This window comes from Muscardinus avellanarius, assembly GCF_963383645.1.
Source record: "Muscardinus avellanarius genome assembly, chromosome: 11".
In the NCBI taxonomy this organism is placed as follows: Eukaryota; Metazoa; Chordata; class Mammalia; order Rodentia; family Gliridae; genus Muscardinus; species Muscardinus avellanarius.
Window position 1 is genome coordinate 103,877,003 of NC_137797.1, and position 19,889 is coordinate 103,896,891.

Genomic DNA, 19,889 nt, shown 5'->3' on the forward strand with positions numbered 1-19,889 from the left:
AGTATCATAGGTGAAGCCGGGCGTGGTGGCGCACGCTTGTAATCCCAGCATTTGGGAGGCTGAGACCGGAGGATCGCGGTTCGCAGACAGCCTCAGCTACTTAAGTGAGGCCCTCTGCAACTCAGTGAGACCCGGTTTCAAAATAAAGAATAAAAAATAGGGCAGGAGGTGTAGCTTGGAGGTCGAATCCCCTTGGGTTCCACCCCCAGACCCGCCCCCCAAAAAAAATTATAGGTGAAAGACTGTAAATAAATCACATAGCCCTCGCTAACAAAAGTACAAATGCACTCATTTTTAAGAAATCAGTTTTTAGTGAACCAGATGGCTAAGAAAACACTGCTGGTTTATTTTCTGACCCGCCACAGAACTTTCTCAATCAAAGAGAAGGATGAGCCGGGCGTGGTGGCGCACGCTTGCAATCCCCGCGCTTGGGAGGCTGAGACAGGAGGATCGCGCGGGTTCGAAGCCAGCCTCAGCTACTTAGTGAGGCTCTCAGCAACTTAGTGAGACCCTGTTTCCAAATAAAATATAAAAAAAAAAAGAAAAAGAGAAGGATGGTACCCATGTTGGCTGTATCATCCCCGCCACGAGAAGAAGAAATTCTGTTTGTAGAATTCACTTTATTTCAGAAAACCGGCAGTGATTGGCTTTGAGGGAAGAGATGGAACTTGAGGGGAGCTGCCCCTCCTGGCCCCGGCTCAGGGGACGCGGAGACAGGCTTCCAGAACGTCCTTGGCTCTCTGAGGCACTCATGTTTTCACGAGCCAGACCTCATTGCGACGTCCGTAGGGCTTCATGGGAGGGTCGTACCCGGTGCAGAAGTAGACGTCCCCGCGGTAGGTGGCTGTGCCCTCCAGGGCGGCCGACAGCTGCGAGGCGTGAGCTACGTAGTCGGCTTCCTTGGCAAAGCCACCGAATTGCCTAAGGATACAAGAGCAAAGGCAGGTTAAGAAAGGTTATGACCTTGGAGAGAGGTGGGGGTCTCGTGTGTGTGTGTGTGTGTGTGTGTGTGTGTGTGTGTGTGTGTGTCTAGGGATTGATGGAACCCAAGGGTGCTCTACCGCTGAGCTACACCCCCAGGCCTTTTTTTTTTTTTAATTTTTATTTTGAAACAGGGTCTCACTGAGTTGCTGAGGGCCTCGCTAAGTTGCCACGGTTGGCCTCAAACTTGGGATCCTTCTGTCTAAGCCTCCCAAGTACTGGGATTACAGGCATGTGCTACCACGCCCAGATGAGAGGGAGGTCTTTTAAAAAGGCAGCCATGGTCACGGTCATTCTGACCGACATGCTAGAGTAGAAAGTCTGTGTTTCTTTACTGCTTCCGAGAGGGGTGGACTTGACCTCTCTGACCCTGTTTCTTCACCTGTTAAAACTGTAATATGTTTTCTTTCTTTTCCGAAGTTATGAGGATTGTATGCAATTATGGAAGTGGAAAAGTCCTGTGCAGGGCCTGAAAGGTGGTAGTCATATACTAAACATGAGCTTCCTTTATATAAACTGCAATTTCCCAAAGAGATGGCAGACGACTGTCCCCAAGGGCCCAGTGGGTAGGCGACCGTCCCCAGGGCCCAGCCTTCCCTTTTCTCTCGTCCCTCTAACTGCCCCGGTGGCTTCTCTTTTCTGATATGCCATCAGCAGAGAGGAGGGAGGCCCGAGCCAGGCTGGAGCTGCTGCCGGACGGGCTTTCCCAAAGCGCAGTAGCTGGAATGATGGGGCTCCTTCCCCTGGGGACAAGTGGCGGCTTTGCCAAGTCAGAGCTGACAAAGGCAGGGACCCAAGGAAGTCTGAGGAGGGGCCCTCCACGTACCCAAGTGAAGAGCCCGGTCTCAGAAATCCCTTCTGCTGAAATCACAGAGCCTTTTCTTTCTAATTAGGAGAGGCGACTCCTACTACATCAAGTTATTTCTTCACTGGCAGAAGCCACACAGCACCTTTCTATTAAAGATCATGATCAGCCGGGCGTGGTGGCGCACGCTTGTCATCCCAGCATTCAGGAGGCTGAGACCAGAGGATCGCGGTTTGCGGACAGCCTCAGCTACTTAGTGAGGCCCTCTGCAACTCAGTGAGACCCGGTTTCAAAATAAAGAATAAAGATCATGATCAGCTGGGTGTGGTGGTGTGCACTTGTAATCCCAGTACATGGGAGGCTGAGTCAGGAGGATCACGGGTTTGAGGACAGCCTCAGTGATTAAGGGAGACTCGTACCAACCTAGGAAAACCTTGTTTCAAAAATAAAAATAAGAGTCGGGCGTGGTGGCGCACTTTTGTAATCCCAGCATTCGGGAGGCTGAGACAGGAGGATCGCCTCAGCTACTTAGTGAAGCCCTTTGCAACTCAGTGAGACCCTGTTTCAAATTAAAGAATAAAAAAATAGGGCTGGTGGTGCTGCTCGGAGGTAAAATGTCCCTGAGTTTCATCCCCAGTACCACAAAAACGAAACAACAAAAATAAAAATAAAATAGGGCTAGGGGTGCGGCTTAGAGGTAGAATGTCCCTGGGTTCAATTCCCAGTACCTTAAAAAAAAAAAAAAAGTGTGATCACCTTGACCTCATCTGCCCCGCACCCAAATCCATCCTGTATCCTATCCTAAACATGCCACTCCAGGTCTAGGTTGCACTAAAATGTTTATTAGAGTCAAATACACCTGCATTTTCTAATGAGCTTTGTGACTCAAAAGTCTGATTTTGCACCAGGCAAAGACGAGGCCAAATTAACGCGCTATTTCTGGTGGAGTTCCCTGAATCACACTCTGCCCTTTCCTACGGGATGAGTCACGCTCGGCGAGTACCCAGCGTGGTGATTACAGGGTCGTTGGTGTGAAAACACCCAGGACTTCCCGGGCGAGGGACTGGCTAAGGTCCGGACAACAGCCACAGAACAGGGACAGAGCTGAGGCCAATTTCAAAGAGACGGCGCTTCAAATAATCTAAACTGTACTAAGGAAGGATTGTCATAAAGCAGATGAAGAAAGCTGAACTCTAGTTTCCTTGAGGCTCAAGCAAGAGGAAACCGGATTAGCAGATGGAGGTTCCTTTTCTATCCTAGCAATAAAAGCCCGCAAGAGCTGTCTTGGGCATGGCGGCCCACGCTTGTCATCCCCACCGCTTCATCCTGGAAGCATTTTACTGGGAGACAAACCAGACTGGGGGTGTCAGACAAATGGATCCGCATGTCGTCCTCTCTGCCCAGTGGGTCACCCTGACCTCGATCGCGGAACCACACACAAGCCAGAGACCCAAGCCTAGCAGGAGGGTGGCTCTGGCTGCAGGGAGCCGGTCTGCCATGACTCGGCCTCCAGTCAACACACGGAGGACGGCAGCGGTGCCCTCGGTCCCCAGACTCCCGGGCACGCGTGCGTGCATTAAGGAATGCTCGTAAAGTGCTTTGAGCTCCCGACAGGACATGAATGGAAAAAGTACGCACATTATTTTGGGTAAGCCTGGTAATAAGTTTCTAACTCCCTGGCTTCAAAGAAGCTGTCCTTAGGGGCACTGTATTTTATCTCGGCCCATGTTGGAACAAAGAATGTGGTTACCAGCCAGGCGTGGTGGCGCACGCTTGTCATCCCAGCATTTGGGAAGCTGAGACGGGAGGATCGCAGTTTGCAGACAGCCTCAGCTACTTAGTGAGGCCCTTTGCAACTCAGTGAGACCCTGTTTCAAAATAAAGAATAAAGAATAGGGCTGGGATTTGCAGGCATGCGCCACCACTCCAGGCTCCTCGCAGATACTCTCCCGTGCACACTTGGTGGTGCAGCGGCACCAAGTGGCCGGTTGAGGAATGACCACATGCTAATTAACTGTGTTAAATTTAAAAATTCCACAGAGCCAGGCAGGGTGGTGCGCGCTTGTAATAGCAGCATTTGGGAGGCTGACACAAGAGGATTGTGGTTTGTCACCAGCCTCAGCTACTTAGCGAATCCCTTTGCAATTTAGTGGGACCCTGTTTTCAAAATAAAGAATAAAAAAGATATATAGGGCTGGGGGTGTAGCTCAGAGGTAGAATGCCCCTGGGTTCCATCCCCAGCACAAAAAAAAAAAAAAAAAAAAAAAAAAAATTCCACAGAACCAGGCTAAATACTGCATTTGGTACTTTTCTCTGTGTGTTTGTGGTACTGGGGATTGAATCCAGAGACATTCTACCTTCAAGCTACACTTCCAGCCCGATTTTATTTCTTATTTCGAAACAGGGTCTCCCTAGGTTGCTGAGTCTTGCTACGTTACTGTGTGCCACCATGTCTGGCTGTAGTTATTTTTCATGGGGTGGTCCTACAACAGAACCACATTCCAACCATGGTTACACCTGGTGAAGACCCTGGCATTCCCCTGAACCTCATTTGGCACCTGACGCACAGTAGGGTGTTTCGTAAAAGGGAAGTCACAGCCAGATGTGGTGGCACACGCTTGTAATCCCAGTACTTGGGAGGCTGAGACAGGAGGATTGCAGGTTTGAAGCCAGCCTTAGCAATTTAGTGAGGCTCTCTAAAATTTAGTGAGACCCTGTTTCCAAATAAGAAATAAAACTGCAGCTGGGCGTGGTGGCGCACACTTGTAATAGGAGGATCACGGTTCACGGACAGCCTCAGCTACTTAGTGACGCCCTCTGCAACTTAGTGAGACCCTGTTTCAAAATAAGGAATAAAAAATAGGGCGGGAGGTGTAGCTTGGAGGTCAAATGCCTCTGGGTTCCCCCCTCAGACCCGCAATAAATAGATAAATAAATAAATAAATAAATAAATAAAATTGGGTAATTCCAGCATTTGGGAGGCTGAGACAGGAGGATCACAATTCGAACACAGCCTCAGCTACTTAGTGAGGCCCTTTGCAACTCAGTGAGACCCTGTTTCAAAAATTAAAAATAATAACATAAATAAATAACAAAATAAAAAAATAAAATAAAAGCCGGGCGTGGTGGCGCATGCTTGTAATCCCAGCATTTGGGAGGCTGAGAGTAGAGGATCGCGGTTCGCGGACAGCCGCAGCTACTTAGTGAGGCCCTCTGCAACTTAGTGAGACCCTGTTTCAAAATAAAGAATACAAAATAGGCCAGGGGGTGTAGCTCAGAGGTCAAATGCCCCTGGGTTTTATACCCAAAACCCACACACACAAAATAAATAAATAAAAGATACACACAAAATAAATAAAAGATAGGGCTGGGGGTAGAGCTCAGAGGTAGATGCCCTGGCTTTAATCCCCAGCAACCCCCATACATACACACAAAGAAATAAAATTGGGCTGGGGTATAACTTGTTGGTAGAATGCCTCTGGGTTCAATCCCCAGTAATAAAAACAAAAAATCCCCCAAACAGATGGGGAGTCTCCAGTCATCTGGAACAGACTTGATTTCTGAGGGGAGACTGGAGCCCAAAGGATAAACACATGCGCCAAGCCTGGGGGTGAGTTCAGTGGTACAGCGTGAGCTGAGCGTGTAGGGGCCCGGGATTCGGCCCCAGCTCTGCAAAAAGGAAACCAAGCAACCATCCCATCCACCCAGCCCTGCAGCAACCTGCACATGCGACAAGCCCACGCAACCACTGGCACCTGCTTCTTTCTAAACCCAGGGAACATATCTCCAAACGAGGTCCTGGCCATGGGACCAGAATGAGATAGGATGGTCGGTGCTCTGCTTCAGGGACCACACACCGCGAACACCTGGGGCATGGCCGCCCAGGTCTGGCTCATGCTCCCTGCCCTTCTGCCATTTAAGAGAACCGCGGGTACAAATCGGGCTCCTCCAGTTCCTTATATTCCCCATGTGCCCATGACCCCAAGCCACAGCTTGATTCTGAGTGTCCTGGAACCCCACTCATCTTATGCTAAGCTTCTTTCTTATCCATCAATTTGGCAACTGGCCGAGGCATTTATCCAGAGAAATTGCGAACATTTGTGTGTTGCAGCCTGAAGGAATCAAAGTGGGTAATCGCCAGGATTCAGTACTTTTTTTTTTTTTTTTTTTTTTTGGTGGTACTGGGGGTGGAACCCAGAGGCCTTCTACCTCCGAGCTACACTCCCAGACCTATTTTTATATTTTATTTGGAAACAGGGTCTCACTAAGTTGCTGAGAGCCTCACTAAGTAGCTGAGGCTGGCTTCGAACCTGTGCGATCCTCCTGTCTCAGCCTCCCAAGCGCGGGGATTACAAGCGTGCGCCACCACGCCCGGCTTAGGGTCCAGTACTTCTTACATGAACGGATTCGGCCACAATACTAAGCCAAGGCCCGCGCTCACCGGAGATCTAACAGCCGCCCTACGATGCCCCAAGATCGCCTCCTTACGTGGAGTACACAGTGATGCTCTCCCGCTCCTCGATCTGGATGCTCTTGTCGCTGGGAACCGGCGGGTCGCTCTGAAACTGATTCGGAATCCGGAACCAGACCTTTAATTTCTTTTGTAAAGAGCCATCCTCGTTGGGGAACACGGCAAAGGAAATGGGAACTGTCATCCCCATCCCAATTCCTGACAACGTAGAAACAGAGAGGGAAGCGGGGATGAGGCAGAGCTCGCACGGGGCACCGCAGCCTGCACCGTCTCATTCTTCTTCCACGGCAGTATTTTTTTGTTGTTGTTCTTGGAATTAACAATGAACATTTAAGGTAGTTAAAATATAGTCAGCCGGGCGTGGTGGCGCACGCTTGTCATCCCAGCATTCAGGAGGAGGACTGCGATTCGCAGACAGCCTCAGCTCCTTAGTGAGGCCCTCCGCACCTCAGTGGGACCCTGTTTCAAAATAAAGAATAAAAATAGGGCAGGGGTATAGCTCAGAGGTCAGATGCCCCTGGGTTCCATCGTCAGTACCGCAAAAAAAAAAAAAAAAAAAAAAAAGAAAGAAAGAAAATAAAAAACAAGGTTGGGGCAGAGCTCAGAGGTAGAATGCCCCTGGGTTCCATCCCCAATACCACAAAAATAATATTAATAGTAATAATAATAATTGTGAGATGCATGTAATGGAAGTGAAGTATACAACTGTAGAAATATTAACATTATGTTATAAAGCCCTAAAAGTATCATCAAAAGACAACACTGACTGCACTAGAATGGGGGAATTAGAGATACTATTCTATTTTTTCCAAGATTTTCTTTCCTAAGTTTTCTAATTTGTGTGTGTGTGTGTGTGTGTGTGTGTGTGTGTGTGTGTGTCTGGGGGTGGAACCCAGGGGCATTTGACCTCCGAGCTCCACGCCCTGCCCTATTTTTTATTCTTTATTTTGAAGCCGGGTCTCACTGAGTTGCAAAGGGCCTCACTAAGTAGCTGAGGCTGTCTGCAAACTGCGATCCTCCAGGTCTCAGCCTCCCTAATGCTGGGATTACGAGTGGGTGCCACCACGCCCGGCTAACTTTTATAAATATTTGCACTTAAGAAGATGTTATGACAATATTAAAACGGAGCAGGTTTCTTCTTGACCTCCTACTGGTCAGCTTATTTTCCAAAGCCTGATGACTCTGCTCCTGGAAAACCTTGCTGTGGTTAATACCATTTTCTCTGTCTTTCTAAATTATCAGCTTGAGAATACATATTCTAAGAATTAAGCCCGACATCTATTTTTTTAATCTTGCTCTCTTTCCTCCTCCTCCTCCTCCTCCACTTCCTCCTCCTCCTCCTCCTCCTCTTCCTTCCTCCCTTTCTCTTTCTCCCCCCCCCTCTCTCTCTCTCCCTCCCTCCCTCCCTCCCTCTCGGGACTGAACCCAGGGATGCTTTACCATGGAGCTACACTCCAGCCCTATTTCATTTTTTATTTTTGTTATTTTTTATTTTGGTGGTACTGGGGGTAGAACCCAGTGGTTTTCTACCTCTGGGCTATACTCCCAGACCTATTTTATATTTTATTTGGAAACAGGGTCTCACTAAGTTGCTGAGAGCCTCACTAAGTAGCTGAGGCTGGCTTTGAACCCGTGAGATCCTCCTGTCTCAGCCTCCCAAGCGCGGGGATTACAAGCGTGCGCCACCACGCCCGGCTCCATTTTTTTATTTTGAAACAGGGTCTTACTATGTTGCTGAGGCTGGTCTTAAACTATGATCCTCCTGTCTCAGGCTCCGAATTACTGGGATTACAGGCATGTGCCACCACGACTGACTTTACCTTGCTTTCTGAACCATATTCCAAAGTGCTGTCCAAATTAGACCCCTTAAGAGTCCAATATTTAAAAGTATGGCTTTCATTCCAGCACGTACACCTTACATGAAACTCCAGGCCCATCATTTTAAAAATGGGAAGATAGCCTCCATCAATTGCCAATTAGAGTGTCATCAATTGTCATTTAGAGTGGGATGGAGCTGGACGTGGTGGTGCAGGTCTGTAATCCCAGGACTTGAGAGGCTGAGACAGGAGGATCAGAGGTTCGAGGCTAGCCCCAGCAATTTAGCAAGACCCTATATCAAAAATAAAATATAAAAAAGGGCTGGGGGTATAACTCAGAGGTAGAATGCCCCTGGATTCAATCCTCAGTAATACTCACACACACACACACACACACACACACACACACACACACACACAGATGGCCTAAGAGATTTTAGAACTTTCTCTTATTTTGTTTTTGTGGTACTGGGGATTGAACCCAAGGGCATTCAACCTTCAAGATATATCCCCAGCCCTACTTTTTATTCTTTATTTTGAAAGTTGCAGGGGGCCCTCCACAACTCTCACTGAGTTGCAAAGGGCCTAAGTAGCTGAGGCTGGCCACGAACCTGTGATTCTCCTGTCTCAGCCTCCCAGGCACTGGGATTACACGTGTGTGCCACCACGCCCGGCTTATCTCAGACCCTTTTCATACCAGAATAGAGTCTGGACTTGCTGTCCTCATTGCTCTGGGCCTCACAAGACAGCAGGACCTGAGCTGCCGGGGACTGCTTGGGGTTTCAAGTAGGTGGTGGCGGTCTCAAAGGATGCTGGCCAGCCGGGCGTGGTGACACACGCTTGTCATCCCAGTAACCGGGAGACTGAGACAGGAGGATCGCAGTTCGCGGACAGCCTCAGCTACTTAGTGAGGCCCTTTGCAACTCAGTGAGACCCTGTTTCAAAATAAAGATTAAAAACTAGGGCTGGGGGTGTAGCTCAGAGGTGGAGTGCCCCTGGGTTCCATCCCCAGTACCACACACACACACACACACACACACACACACACACACACAAAGAGGATGCTGGCCCTGCCTCCCATTGGGGGCTTGGCTTACTATGGGTATAACTTACTTAGTCAACCAATCCAAAGAACAATAAATGCTACAGAGAGAGAGAGAGAGAGAGAGAGAGAGAGAGAGAGAGAGAGAAAAGAAGAAGAAGAAGAAGAAGAAGAAGAAGAAGGAGGAGGAGGAGGAGGAGGAGGAGGAGGAGGAGGAGGAGGAGGAGGGAGAGGAGAGAGAGAGAGAGAGAGAGAGGAGGGAGGGGAAGGAAGGACATGTATGTTCCTGCCCATGGCTGGCTCCACGCTTGGGAGAGCATGGCGGGCTGAATCTCACAAAGCTGGGGCACCTCAAAGCGCGGGGTAGGCCGGGCTGACACCGGGTGGCCTCCGCAGAGCTTCCCGTGATGAATCCCTTGTTCACGTGACACAGTTCAGGTGACACCAAAACAGGTAGCTCGTGGCACATAACGCCCCTCGCTTGGCGAGACTCGAGGCCGGGGCGACCCAGGGACACTCACCCTTGTCGTTGGTGCCCCCCACGTACTTCATGACCTTGGGCATCGCTTCCCGCAGGGCCTCGTCCACGGGCTTATCCGTCACTTCCACAGTGGCAAACTTCCCCCCCTCGCAGGCTCTTTCCTCGTAGGAGACTTCTTCCTACAGACACCAAAGACACAGCGCTTGAGCGGTGCCCAGCAGCAGCCTGTGCTGTCCCAAGGCGGAGGCAGAGTCCCGCTATACGAAGAAATAACAAACTGTGCAATCCTAGAACTTGGGAGGCTGGGACAGGAGGATCGCGATCCGAGGACAGCCTCGACTACTTAGTGGGGCCCTCTGCAACTTAGTGAGACCCTGTTTCAAAATTAAGGGATTAAAAAAAAGGGCTGGAAGAATAGCTTGGAGGTAGAATGTCCCTGAGTTCAATCTTTGTTATTGCAAAAAAAAAAAAAAAGACTAGCCCTAACTGTGTTTGTTCCTTCATTTTGGTGCTGGGATTGAGCCCAGGGCCTTGTGGGTATTGTAGTGACGTGCTCTGCTTCTGAGCCACTGTATCCAGCCCCTCCTCTTCCCATCTCACTAGGAAGCAGCTGCCCATTCTCTCTTTCTCTCTGTATTGGGGATTAAACCCGGGGCCTTATTTCTGAGCTATATCCACAGCCCTTTTTAATTTTTATTTTGAAGCAGAGTCTTGCTAAGGTGCTCAGGGCCTCTCTAAGTTGCCGAGGCTGGCCTCCAGCCCGCAGTCCTCCTGTCTCAGCCTCCATGTGTCACCACGCCTAGCTGAGCCTCCCAGTCTCTTTCTGCTGGCCTTACTGCCTCCTCCGCACAGATCCTTCTCCTGTCTGCCCCGAGTGTCCACCCTAAATCATTACCCTTGCCTTGGTGCTTAGAATCTTAAGAACTCAGGCACCTCTCCTTCAGCACCCCCTCTTGCCATCTGATGCCCCGGAGGATACAACATGTATTGTCAGATATTCAGTGTTTCTCCGACTTTCAAAAAATCCTGAGGCACAACCGAAGAGACGTTTCTACATCCTGCTTTATGGCCCATGTGCACGTGCTTGGCGCAGTTTCACAACAATCACGTTCGACCCTCACGGCGGGGATGCGTCCTAATTCTTTTTCATTCTTTCTCCATTCTTTTCCATTTCAATTCTTTTTCTTTCTTGAGTGAATTTTATTCTACTGCACTGAAGAAGAAAAGTTGGTCTATAGAGATTTCACGATCTGGTAACAGAAAACCATGGGAGTTTGACAAATGTGCAATAAAGTCTTTATAGCCAGGGACTAGACCACAGAGCATTCCGCGATAGAAGCTCAGTAGGTATTTACTTTGATTAAGGGGCTGCCTCTCCTGCTAATGATTACGAGACACAGACCATAGATAAGGGCCCTGGCTGCCCCAGGCTGGCCAAATAGGTTTTCCTATGATATTCCACTAGACTGAAGGTTTTTTCCCAGCCCTATTTTATTTTTATTTTTTAAACAGGGTCTCGCTAGGTAGATGAGAGTCTTACTACTTGCTGAGGCTGTCCTAGAACCTGCAATCCTCCTATCTCAGCCTCCCAAGAACTGGGATTACAAGTGTGCGCTACCATGCCTGGCTTGGGGAGAAGATTTACAACTAGGGAGGGCTGTATGATTCCCAGGGGCTATAAGAACCTCTAGAGGAAACCAGAACTCTGGGCGTTGTGAGTGGCCTTGGTAGTGTGAAAAAAATATTTCATCTTATGACTTTATTTTTGCAATGCAAATATATCTTTTTTGTGTTTTTTGTTTGTTTGTTTGTTTGTTTGTTTGTTTTTACAGTACTGGGGATGAAACCCAGGGGCATTTTACCTCTGGGTGACACCCCCAGCCCTATTTTTTTATTCTTTATTTTGAAACAAGGCCTCACTGAGTTGTAAAGGGCCTCACTAAGTAGTAGCTGAGGCTGGCCAGGAACCCACCAAGCCTGCATATCTGTTGTTTTTGTCATGTGAAATTAAAGAAGAGGAGCCAGGGCATGGCGTCGCATGTTTATAATCCCAGTACTTGGGAGGCTGAGACAAGAGAATTGCAGGTTTGAGGCCAATTTCAACAATTGAATGAGGCCCTCTGCAACTTCATGAGACCCTGTTTCAAAATGAAATAATAAAGTCAGGCGTGGTGGCGCGGGCTTGTAATCCCAGCATTTGGGAGACTCAGACAGGAAGGATCGCTGTTCGCAGCCAGCCTCAGCTACTTAGTGAGGCCCTTTGCAACTCCGGGTAGTGAGTTTGACGCTTTCGAAGGGCCTTCAGGAGCAAAGGGTTCTGTAAGCCGGGGTGCTTTGTTCTCTTAGCTGTCTCTGTAGAGCATTCCCGCGCTCCAGGCACCACTCATCTTGCTGCTTGTAATGTTTTAAATTCCAGAAATGTTGCCCTGTGACTCTCAGAATTTCAAAACTGCAAATGGTTTAAAGTTCACCTCAGTGGGGCATGGTGACGCACGCTTGTTATCCCGGGACCTGGGAGGTTGAGTCAGCAGGATCGCAGGTTCTCAGCCAGCTACTTAGTGGGGCCCTGCTTCAAAATAAAAGAATAAAAAACAGAAGCTGGGCATGGTGGTGCACGCTTGTAATCCCAGTGCCTGGGAGGCTGAGACAGAGGATCGCCATTCGTGGCCAGCCTCAGCTACTTAGTGAGGCCCTTTGAGACTCAGTGAGACCCTGTTTCAAAATAAAGAAAGAGCCAGGCATGGTGGCGCACGCTTGTAATCCCCGCACTTGGGAGGCTGAGACAGGAGGATCGCGCAGGTTTGAAGCCAGCCTCAGCTGGCTTAAGAGACCCTGTTTCCAAATAAAATATAAAATAGGTCTGAGAGTGTAGCCCAGAGGTAGAAGGCTCCTGGGTTCCATCCCCATTACCACCAAAATAAAATAAAATAAAATAAAGAATGAAAAAATAGGGCTGGGGGTGTTGCTTGTGTAGAGTATCCATGGGCTCAATTTCTAGTAACGCAAATAAATAAATAAATAAATAAATAAATAAATAAATAAAATTGTAAAAGGGATGGGGGTGTAGCTCAGAGGTAGACTGCTCCTGGGTTCAATCCCTACTACTGTAAATAAATAAATAAATAAATAAATAAATAAATAGCAAATAAATAAAGTTCACTTCGTGTAACTAATTTGACCAAAGAGAAAATGGAGAACCAAACAGACCGAGTTGCCCAAGATGAGCACGCTACCAAATGGCTGAACCAGAACTTGAATTCCCAGCCCCAAAGTCCCCTCCGAGGCTGCGGTAAGTTTCTCTGTCCCTGCTGGGAGGACATGAGCATCTGACCTCCTGGTTAGTCTCAGTGCTAGTTATTTGGGGAGATGTTTGCATGCCCACATTGAACTCACGACAAAGGTCTCAGACATCTTTTCATGCAGCCCTGGCGTGGTGACGCACGCACACTTGTCATCCCAATATTTGGGCCCAGACAGGAAGATTGTAGGTTCTTGGCCAGCCTTGGTGAGGCCCTCCACAACTTGCTGAGACTTTGTTTCAAAATAAAAGAATATAAGCAGGGGCAGGAGTGGTGGTGCATGTTTGTAATTCCAACATTGGGGAGACTGAGACAGGAAGATCGTGGTGGTTCGTGGACAGCCTCAGCTACTTAGTGAGGCCCTTTACAACTCAGTGAGGCCCTGTTTCAAAATAAAGAATAAAAAATAGGGCAGGGGGTGTAGCTCTGAGGTAGAATGCCCCTGGGTTCCATCCCCAGTACCACCACACACACATGCACACAAAAAAAGCAAAAACCCTTTATATGAATTCATTTATTCAATTTTCTCCAACAACCTGCGAAGAAGTTAGTGTTTTTATTTCGGTGGTACTGGAGATTGAACCCAGGAGTCTTCTAGCTCTGAGCTGCACCTCCAGACCTATTTTACTTTTTGTTTTGAAACAGGGCCATGCTAAGTTGCCGAGCTTGGCCGTGAACCTGCGACCCTCCTGTGTTAGCCTCCCAAGTACTGGGATTACTAGTGTATGCCCCCACGCCCAGCCATAAGTTAATGGGGTAAAATCATCATTTTAAAAAAGGAAACGGAAGGGCAAGAGGCGAGGTGATGTGCCCACGTTTCAGCGGGCAAATGGTGAAACCAGGATTTAAACCCAGGCCACAGGTCTTAACATCCTTGTAGAGGCTGAGCACATCTGATAATCATGCCAGCCATTGCTATCACCGTGCCCTGGATGTTCCCAACACAGAGCTGCCTAGCTCTCCCCTCCCTGAGCTGTGAAGGAGGACCTGATAAGGGCGTGTTATCAGTCCTGCTCATCCGGGGAGCCTGAGGCCCCCCACACTGTGATGCGCTTACTTGGTGGGTGTGGGGTGTGGATACCAGCGTCTGACCCAGACTCTTTGCAAGGGAAGGGAAACAATTTCAGGGAGCGGCTGGTGGGTCTTTGGATATTTAATTAAGTGTCTCATCGGCATTATCATTATTGTCTTAGAGTTGAGGGTTCAGGGCTATGGAGCTATTGAGGAACTTACCCAGGATTCCCTGTAAAACTAAGGGGAAGCTGGCCATTACCCAGGGCCAGGTGTGCCGTTCAACAATTCATAACCGGTCATCCCGCTGAAACTTCAAAAGCATCTATTAAGCCGTGGACTTGCTAGGTGTGGTGGTGCACCCTTTAATCCCAGTACTTGGGAGGCCGAGACAAGGAGGACTTCAGTTTGCAGCCAGCTTTAGCCATTTAGTAAGGCCCTCAGCAACTTGTTTCAAAATAAGAAAAAAAAAAAAAGGATGTGAACTATTTCTTTTTCTCATGAGCTTCAGAGAGAGTAAGTTGCCTATGACCACGCAGCTATAAAAAGCGTGAGATTAGCCGGGCGTGGTGGCGCATGCTTGTAATCCCAGCATTCTGGAGGCTGAGACGGGAGGATCGCAGTTCGCGGACAGCCTCAGCTGCTTAGTGAGGCCCTCTGCAACTTAGTGAGCCCCTGTTTCAAAATAAAGAATAAAAAACAGGGCAGGGGGTGTAGCTCGGAGATCGAATGCCCCTGGGTCTATCCCCAGACTCGCAAAATAAATAAATAAATAAATAAATAAAAATAAATAAATAAAAATAAAAGGGTGAGAAAGACATGAATTCTGACATAATTATATTACTACATATGTATAGTATACTCATTGATAAAACATTTTCACATTTATTTTATTTTATTTTATTTTTGTGTGTGTGGTACTGGGGGTGGAACCCAGGGGCTTTTCTACCTCCGGGCTACACTCCCAGACCTATTTTATTCTTTATTTGGAAACAGGGTCTCACTAAGTAGCTGAGGCTGGTTTTGAACCTGTGCGATCCTCCTGTCTCAGCCTCCCAAGAGCTGGGATTACAAGCGTGCGTCACCACGCCCGGCTGCATTTTCACATTTAAAAAAATTAATATTTATAGCAACTCTGGGAGAAAATGGCCCTTTTTATTTTGAAACAGGATCTAAGTTGCTGAGTCTTGCAAAGTTGCCAAGGCTGGCCTCGAACCTGTGATCCTGTCTCAGCCTCCCAAGTATTAGGATTACAGGCGTATACCACCGGACTCAGCGGGAAAGCTATTTTTATACCATTTATACTACTGTGGACCATTCAGCTGCAGAGAGTGAGGCTCATTTCAGTTGACAGATATGTTTCATCCCAGTAACAGTATGATGACATACCATATCCCACAGAGCTCCCTGGTCCCATCAAACTTTTAGAGAAACGCGTACTAGGGAGCGGCACTTATCCCTAGATGAACCGAATCAGTGGCAGATGACACTGTACCAGTAGGCTCTAATAAGAAAGAGAAGCACAGCCGGGCGTGGTGGCGCATGCTGGTCATCCCAGCATTCGGGGGGCCGAGACGGGAGGATCGAGGTTCACGGACAGCCTCAGCTACTTAGTGAGGCCCTCTGCAACTCAGTGAGACCCTGTTTCAAAATAAAGAATAAAACTAGGTCTGGGGGTGTAGCTCGAAAGTCAAATGCCCCTGGGTTTTGTCCCCAGTACCGAAAAAAGAAAGGAAGAAAGAAAGAAAGAAAGGAAGGAAGGAAGAAAGAAAGAAAGAAAGAAAGAAAGAAAGAAAGAAAGAAAGAAAAGCATAGGATTCAGAACAGAGGCTCCATGACCCAAGGAACTGGTTACACAAGTAAAACAAGAGCTGAGACGCCACACAGGTGACAGAGGTGGCTGGAAGGTTAGTAAGCACCCTAGGGAAGACAGAGCATCACTGTTACCTGGGATGGGATACTTGGATCACCAGGTAGCAGCTAGAACTACACGAGACACAGAGCTAGGAGCTGTGAGTGCTGGTAGACCCGAGAGAGGGAGAAATACCCTGGTTTCTTCCTTCTCCCTGTCTCTGGCCAGTGCCTCCCCCGGAGCAAACCCTGTTGGGAGCTGGCGCACATCTGCACCTGGGAGAGAGCCCACAGAAGTCAGCCTCAGCTCTACACCAAGACAGATGGCAGAGTTGGAAGTGGGTGTTCCAAAAGAATCCCAGGGCCCAGGCAATAGTCATCCCAGCCCTGTCCTGTCCCCCACCTGACGTCAACCCCAGAGGACGAAGTGAGCTCCGTCCTCTACAGAAAGGAAGGCTCTTTGGGAGCTGTTGGTAATATTCATTTTTCCTCACCTGTTAGAGTCACAGGAACCCTCATCTGGCTGAGGCCACACACCGACTTGTCCACAAGCATGATCTGGCCCAGGGAGAATCAGTTCTGGCAGCGTTTATGGGCATTTTCAGTTGCAAACAGTTAAATCTTTTTTTGTTTTTTCAGAACTGGGGATTGAACCCAGAGGCATTCTACTTCCAAGCTACAACCTGATCCCTATGTTTTATTCTTTATTTTGAAACAGGGTCTCACTCAGTTGCAGAGAGCCTCACTAAGAAATTGAATGCCGGGCGTGGTGGCGCACGCTTGTAATCCCCGCGCTCGGGAGGCGGAGACAGGAGGATCGCGCAAGTTCGAAGCCAGCTGTACTGGCTTAAGAGACCCTGTTTCCAAATAAAAAAAGTATAAAAAAAGGTCTGGGAGTGTAGCCCAGAGGTAGAAGGGCTTCCAGGAACCCCAGTACCACAAAAAAAAAAAAAAAAAAGAAAAAGAAAAAGAAAAAAAAAAAAGAAATTGAAGCTGGCCACAAATCTGCGATCCTACTGTCTCAGCCTCCCAAGTACTGGGATGACAAGCGTGCCCACCACGCTCGACTCTTTGCTTCCTCTTTGTCCTCACTGCCCAGAAGAGAGCCTGGCAGACAGCTCTAAAAACAAAACAAAACAAAACAAAAAACACAAACACAAAAACAAAACTATATGTTGAATTAATTAAATATAATTATTTTAATTTTTTGGTACTGGGGATTAATCCCAGGGGCATTCTACCTTTGAGTCACACTGTCAGCCCTATTTTTTTTTTTTTTTTTTTGCGGGTCTGGGGATGGAACCCAGGGGCATTTGACCTCCGAGCTACACCCCCTGCCCAATTTTTTATTCTTTATTTTGAAACCGGGTCTCACTGAGTTGCGGAAGGCCTCACTAAGTAGCTGAGGCCGTCCACGAACCGCAATCCTCTGGTCTCAGCCTCCCAAATGCTGGGATTACAAGCGTGCGCCACCACGCCCGGCTCACCCCTATTTTATTTTAAAACAAGGTGTCGCCAGGCTGATGAGAATCTCACTACTTGCTGAGGCTGCCCTTGAAATTGAGATCTTCTGGTCTCAGCCTTCCAAGGACTGGGGTTAAAATCATATGCCACCATGCCCAGCTCTGGAATAATTATTTTTATTTTTGCGGTACTGGAGATTAAACCCAGGGGCATTCTACCTTTGAGCTACACCCCCCACCCATTTTTTTAAAAAAATTCTTTATTTTGAAACAGGGTCTTGCTAAGTTGGGGAGAGCCTCACAAGTTGCTGAGGCTGGTCTCAAACCTGTGATCCTTCTGTCTCAGCTTCTCAAGTACTGGGATTATAAGCGTGGGCCACCATGTCTAGCTCCGGATTAATTAATATTAAATTGGGAAATTTCATGGCAAGAATTTGGGGTTTCCTTAAAAATTTGCTAATATTGGTGTTGGGGATATAGCTTGGTGGTAGAGTGCTTGCCTAGTATGTGAAGGCCTTGGGTTCAATCCCCAGAACTATGGGGGGAAAAAACCTGGTAATGCTGGTTAACATCTTTGGATGGCAAAAACTGGCTCACCAGCCCTGTAGTCTAAAACAGCCACCATCACCCATCCGAATGCAGGCGTTTGAAAGTGTCACCCTCGGTCAGGGCTCACTGGACCTAGAGCTGAGGAAACTGAGAGGGGGACAGATGAGGGACAGGCCTTCAGCTGGCTAAAGAGTCCAGACTGGAGTTGAGTTGAGGACTTTAATTTGATGATCACCATATTCAGTCCCAGAAGTTGGCCCCCAGGTAATAGGATGCTTTAATTAATGGGACAGTGTGCAGAGACGCTGAACACAGTCTCACTGTACAAAATACCTGACTGTAAGGATATCCTAATCCAGAAGCCCACTCCTGCCTTTAGGCATGTTAGCACTGATGTAAACTGGGGAAATACAGCAATTACACCCTCATTCATCATGTGTGTCCAATTCTAGCAGTCCTACTGACTAATAGCAACTGTACAGCTTTGGGCCTCTGCACCCCGGTTTCTCTATTCCAGGGGTTCTTACGCCTCCCCGAGGCCTATAGCTCAAGGCACTCCCTCCATGAAGACCCCTCATGGCTCGCTGGAGAGTTCCTGCCCTTTCTCCTGAGCTCCTGCCCAGCGCACCAGGTCAAAGCAGATCTTGTCCTTTCATACCCAGTTCTCCAGTACTGAAAAAGCTATTTATTTATTTTTATAAAGGGGATTGAACCCAAGGGCATTTTACCTCTGAGCTACACCCCCAACCCCTTTTTATTTTGAAGCACGGGGTCTTCTCTAGGTTGCTGGGGTTGGCATCTAACCTGCGATGCTCGGGTGTCAGTCTCCGATACTGAGATCACAGGCAAGCACCACCGCACCCAGATATTTGGAAGCTTTTTTTTTTTTGCCTGTCAGGGCTTTGACAGTCATTTCGGCAACCAACCCTCTCTCAACCAACGCTGAACGAAGGCATTCAACAGGCGGTGTGCAACTCGCCAAGATGGATGCTCCTCTCAAATCAACCTCTGCCCCGACGCACTCCTCCAGCTGCACGGGGTCTCGGATTCCCCTCCTTTCCAGTGCAAGCGCGGGGGGCCGAGGCCCCGCGGCCGACACCGCAGCGCACGTTCCGGGGCCAGTCCCCGCGCAGCGGTCCCTCGGAATCCCCTCCAGCCCGGCCAGGGCGAGCGGAAGAGCAGGCCTCCTTCAGGTCCGAGACAGCTCCACGGGCCTACCTTGGCCCCTGTGCTCAGGACCTGCCACGGCCACGTCTCTACGCTCCCGAACAGCGAGTTCCTGATCACGCCCAGCATGCTGCCGCCGCGACGTTCCGGACCCGGGATCCAAAGCTGGCGGCCGGCGCGCAGAGCAGAGCAGAGCAGCAGAGGCTGCAGGGCCAGCTGAGACGGGTGGGCGGGGCTAGAGAGGGGCGGGGCTAAGCGCGAGGCTAGCGGGGATAGGGCGGGGACGGAGCAGGGCGGGGCGGAGCCAGAGGAACGTAGAGGGGCGGGGCTAGATGAAGGGCGGGGCTAACGGAGGAGGGGCGGGGCTAAGGGAGGTGGGGCGGGGACGAAGCCGGGCTGGACGGACGGGGACCCGGCGGGGCGAACGGGGCGGGGCTTCTGCTGGCTCCGCCCACCAGGGGGCGCCGCGAGAGGCAGCTGGGAAAGGGGAAGAGGCGCGAGGAGGGCGCCTGGCTGCCTGGCTGCACCCACAGGGGCCACCCTGGCTCCCCTTCCCGCCGCTTTCCTCTCGTCCACACTGATAAAGCAGCTGAACCAGTTTCTGACCGGCCGTCTTCCCTACTATCCGTTTTTATCCGACGCCGCGTGACTTGGCCAAGCCTGGCCCTCCGCTCCCCTCCTCAACCTCCTCGCCCACTTTATTACCATCTGTTGAATTGCGGGTCAGCTTTCTGCCAGGTATTCTTAAAATATGATTTCTTACAATATGATTTCCTCACACACTGCTAAAAAAAAAATACTCTAGTCATTTTACAAAGGCTGATGCTCCAGATAAATGCATTTCAGCCGGGCGTGGTGGCTCACGCTTGTCATCCCCGCGCTTGGGAGGCGGAGACAGGAGGATCGCGCAGGTTCGAGGCCAGCCTCAGCTACTTAGGGCTCTCGGCAACTT

The 19,889-nt window shown here is 49.2% G+C and overlaps 1 protein-coding gene across 1 annotated transcript; it reads right to left on the bottom strand.

The window, feature by feature from the left end:
- Nucleotides 1–749: 749 nt before the first annotated feature.
- Nucleotides 750–19,066, bottom strand: HEBP1 (heme binding protein 1; the record flags this gene model as incomplete). Its single annotated transcript, XM_080705209.1, has 4 exons — nucleotides 750–921; nucleotides 6,275–6,455; nucleotides 9,638–9,776; nucleotides 18,989–19,066. The coding sequence occupies 4 exons, from the start codon at nucleotides 19,064–19,066 to the stop codon at nucleotides 750–752; spliced, it is 570 nt and encodes a 189-aa protein (XP_080561335.1).
- Between the last annotated feature and the right edge of the window lie 823 nt (nucleotides 19,067–19,889).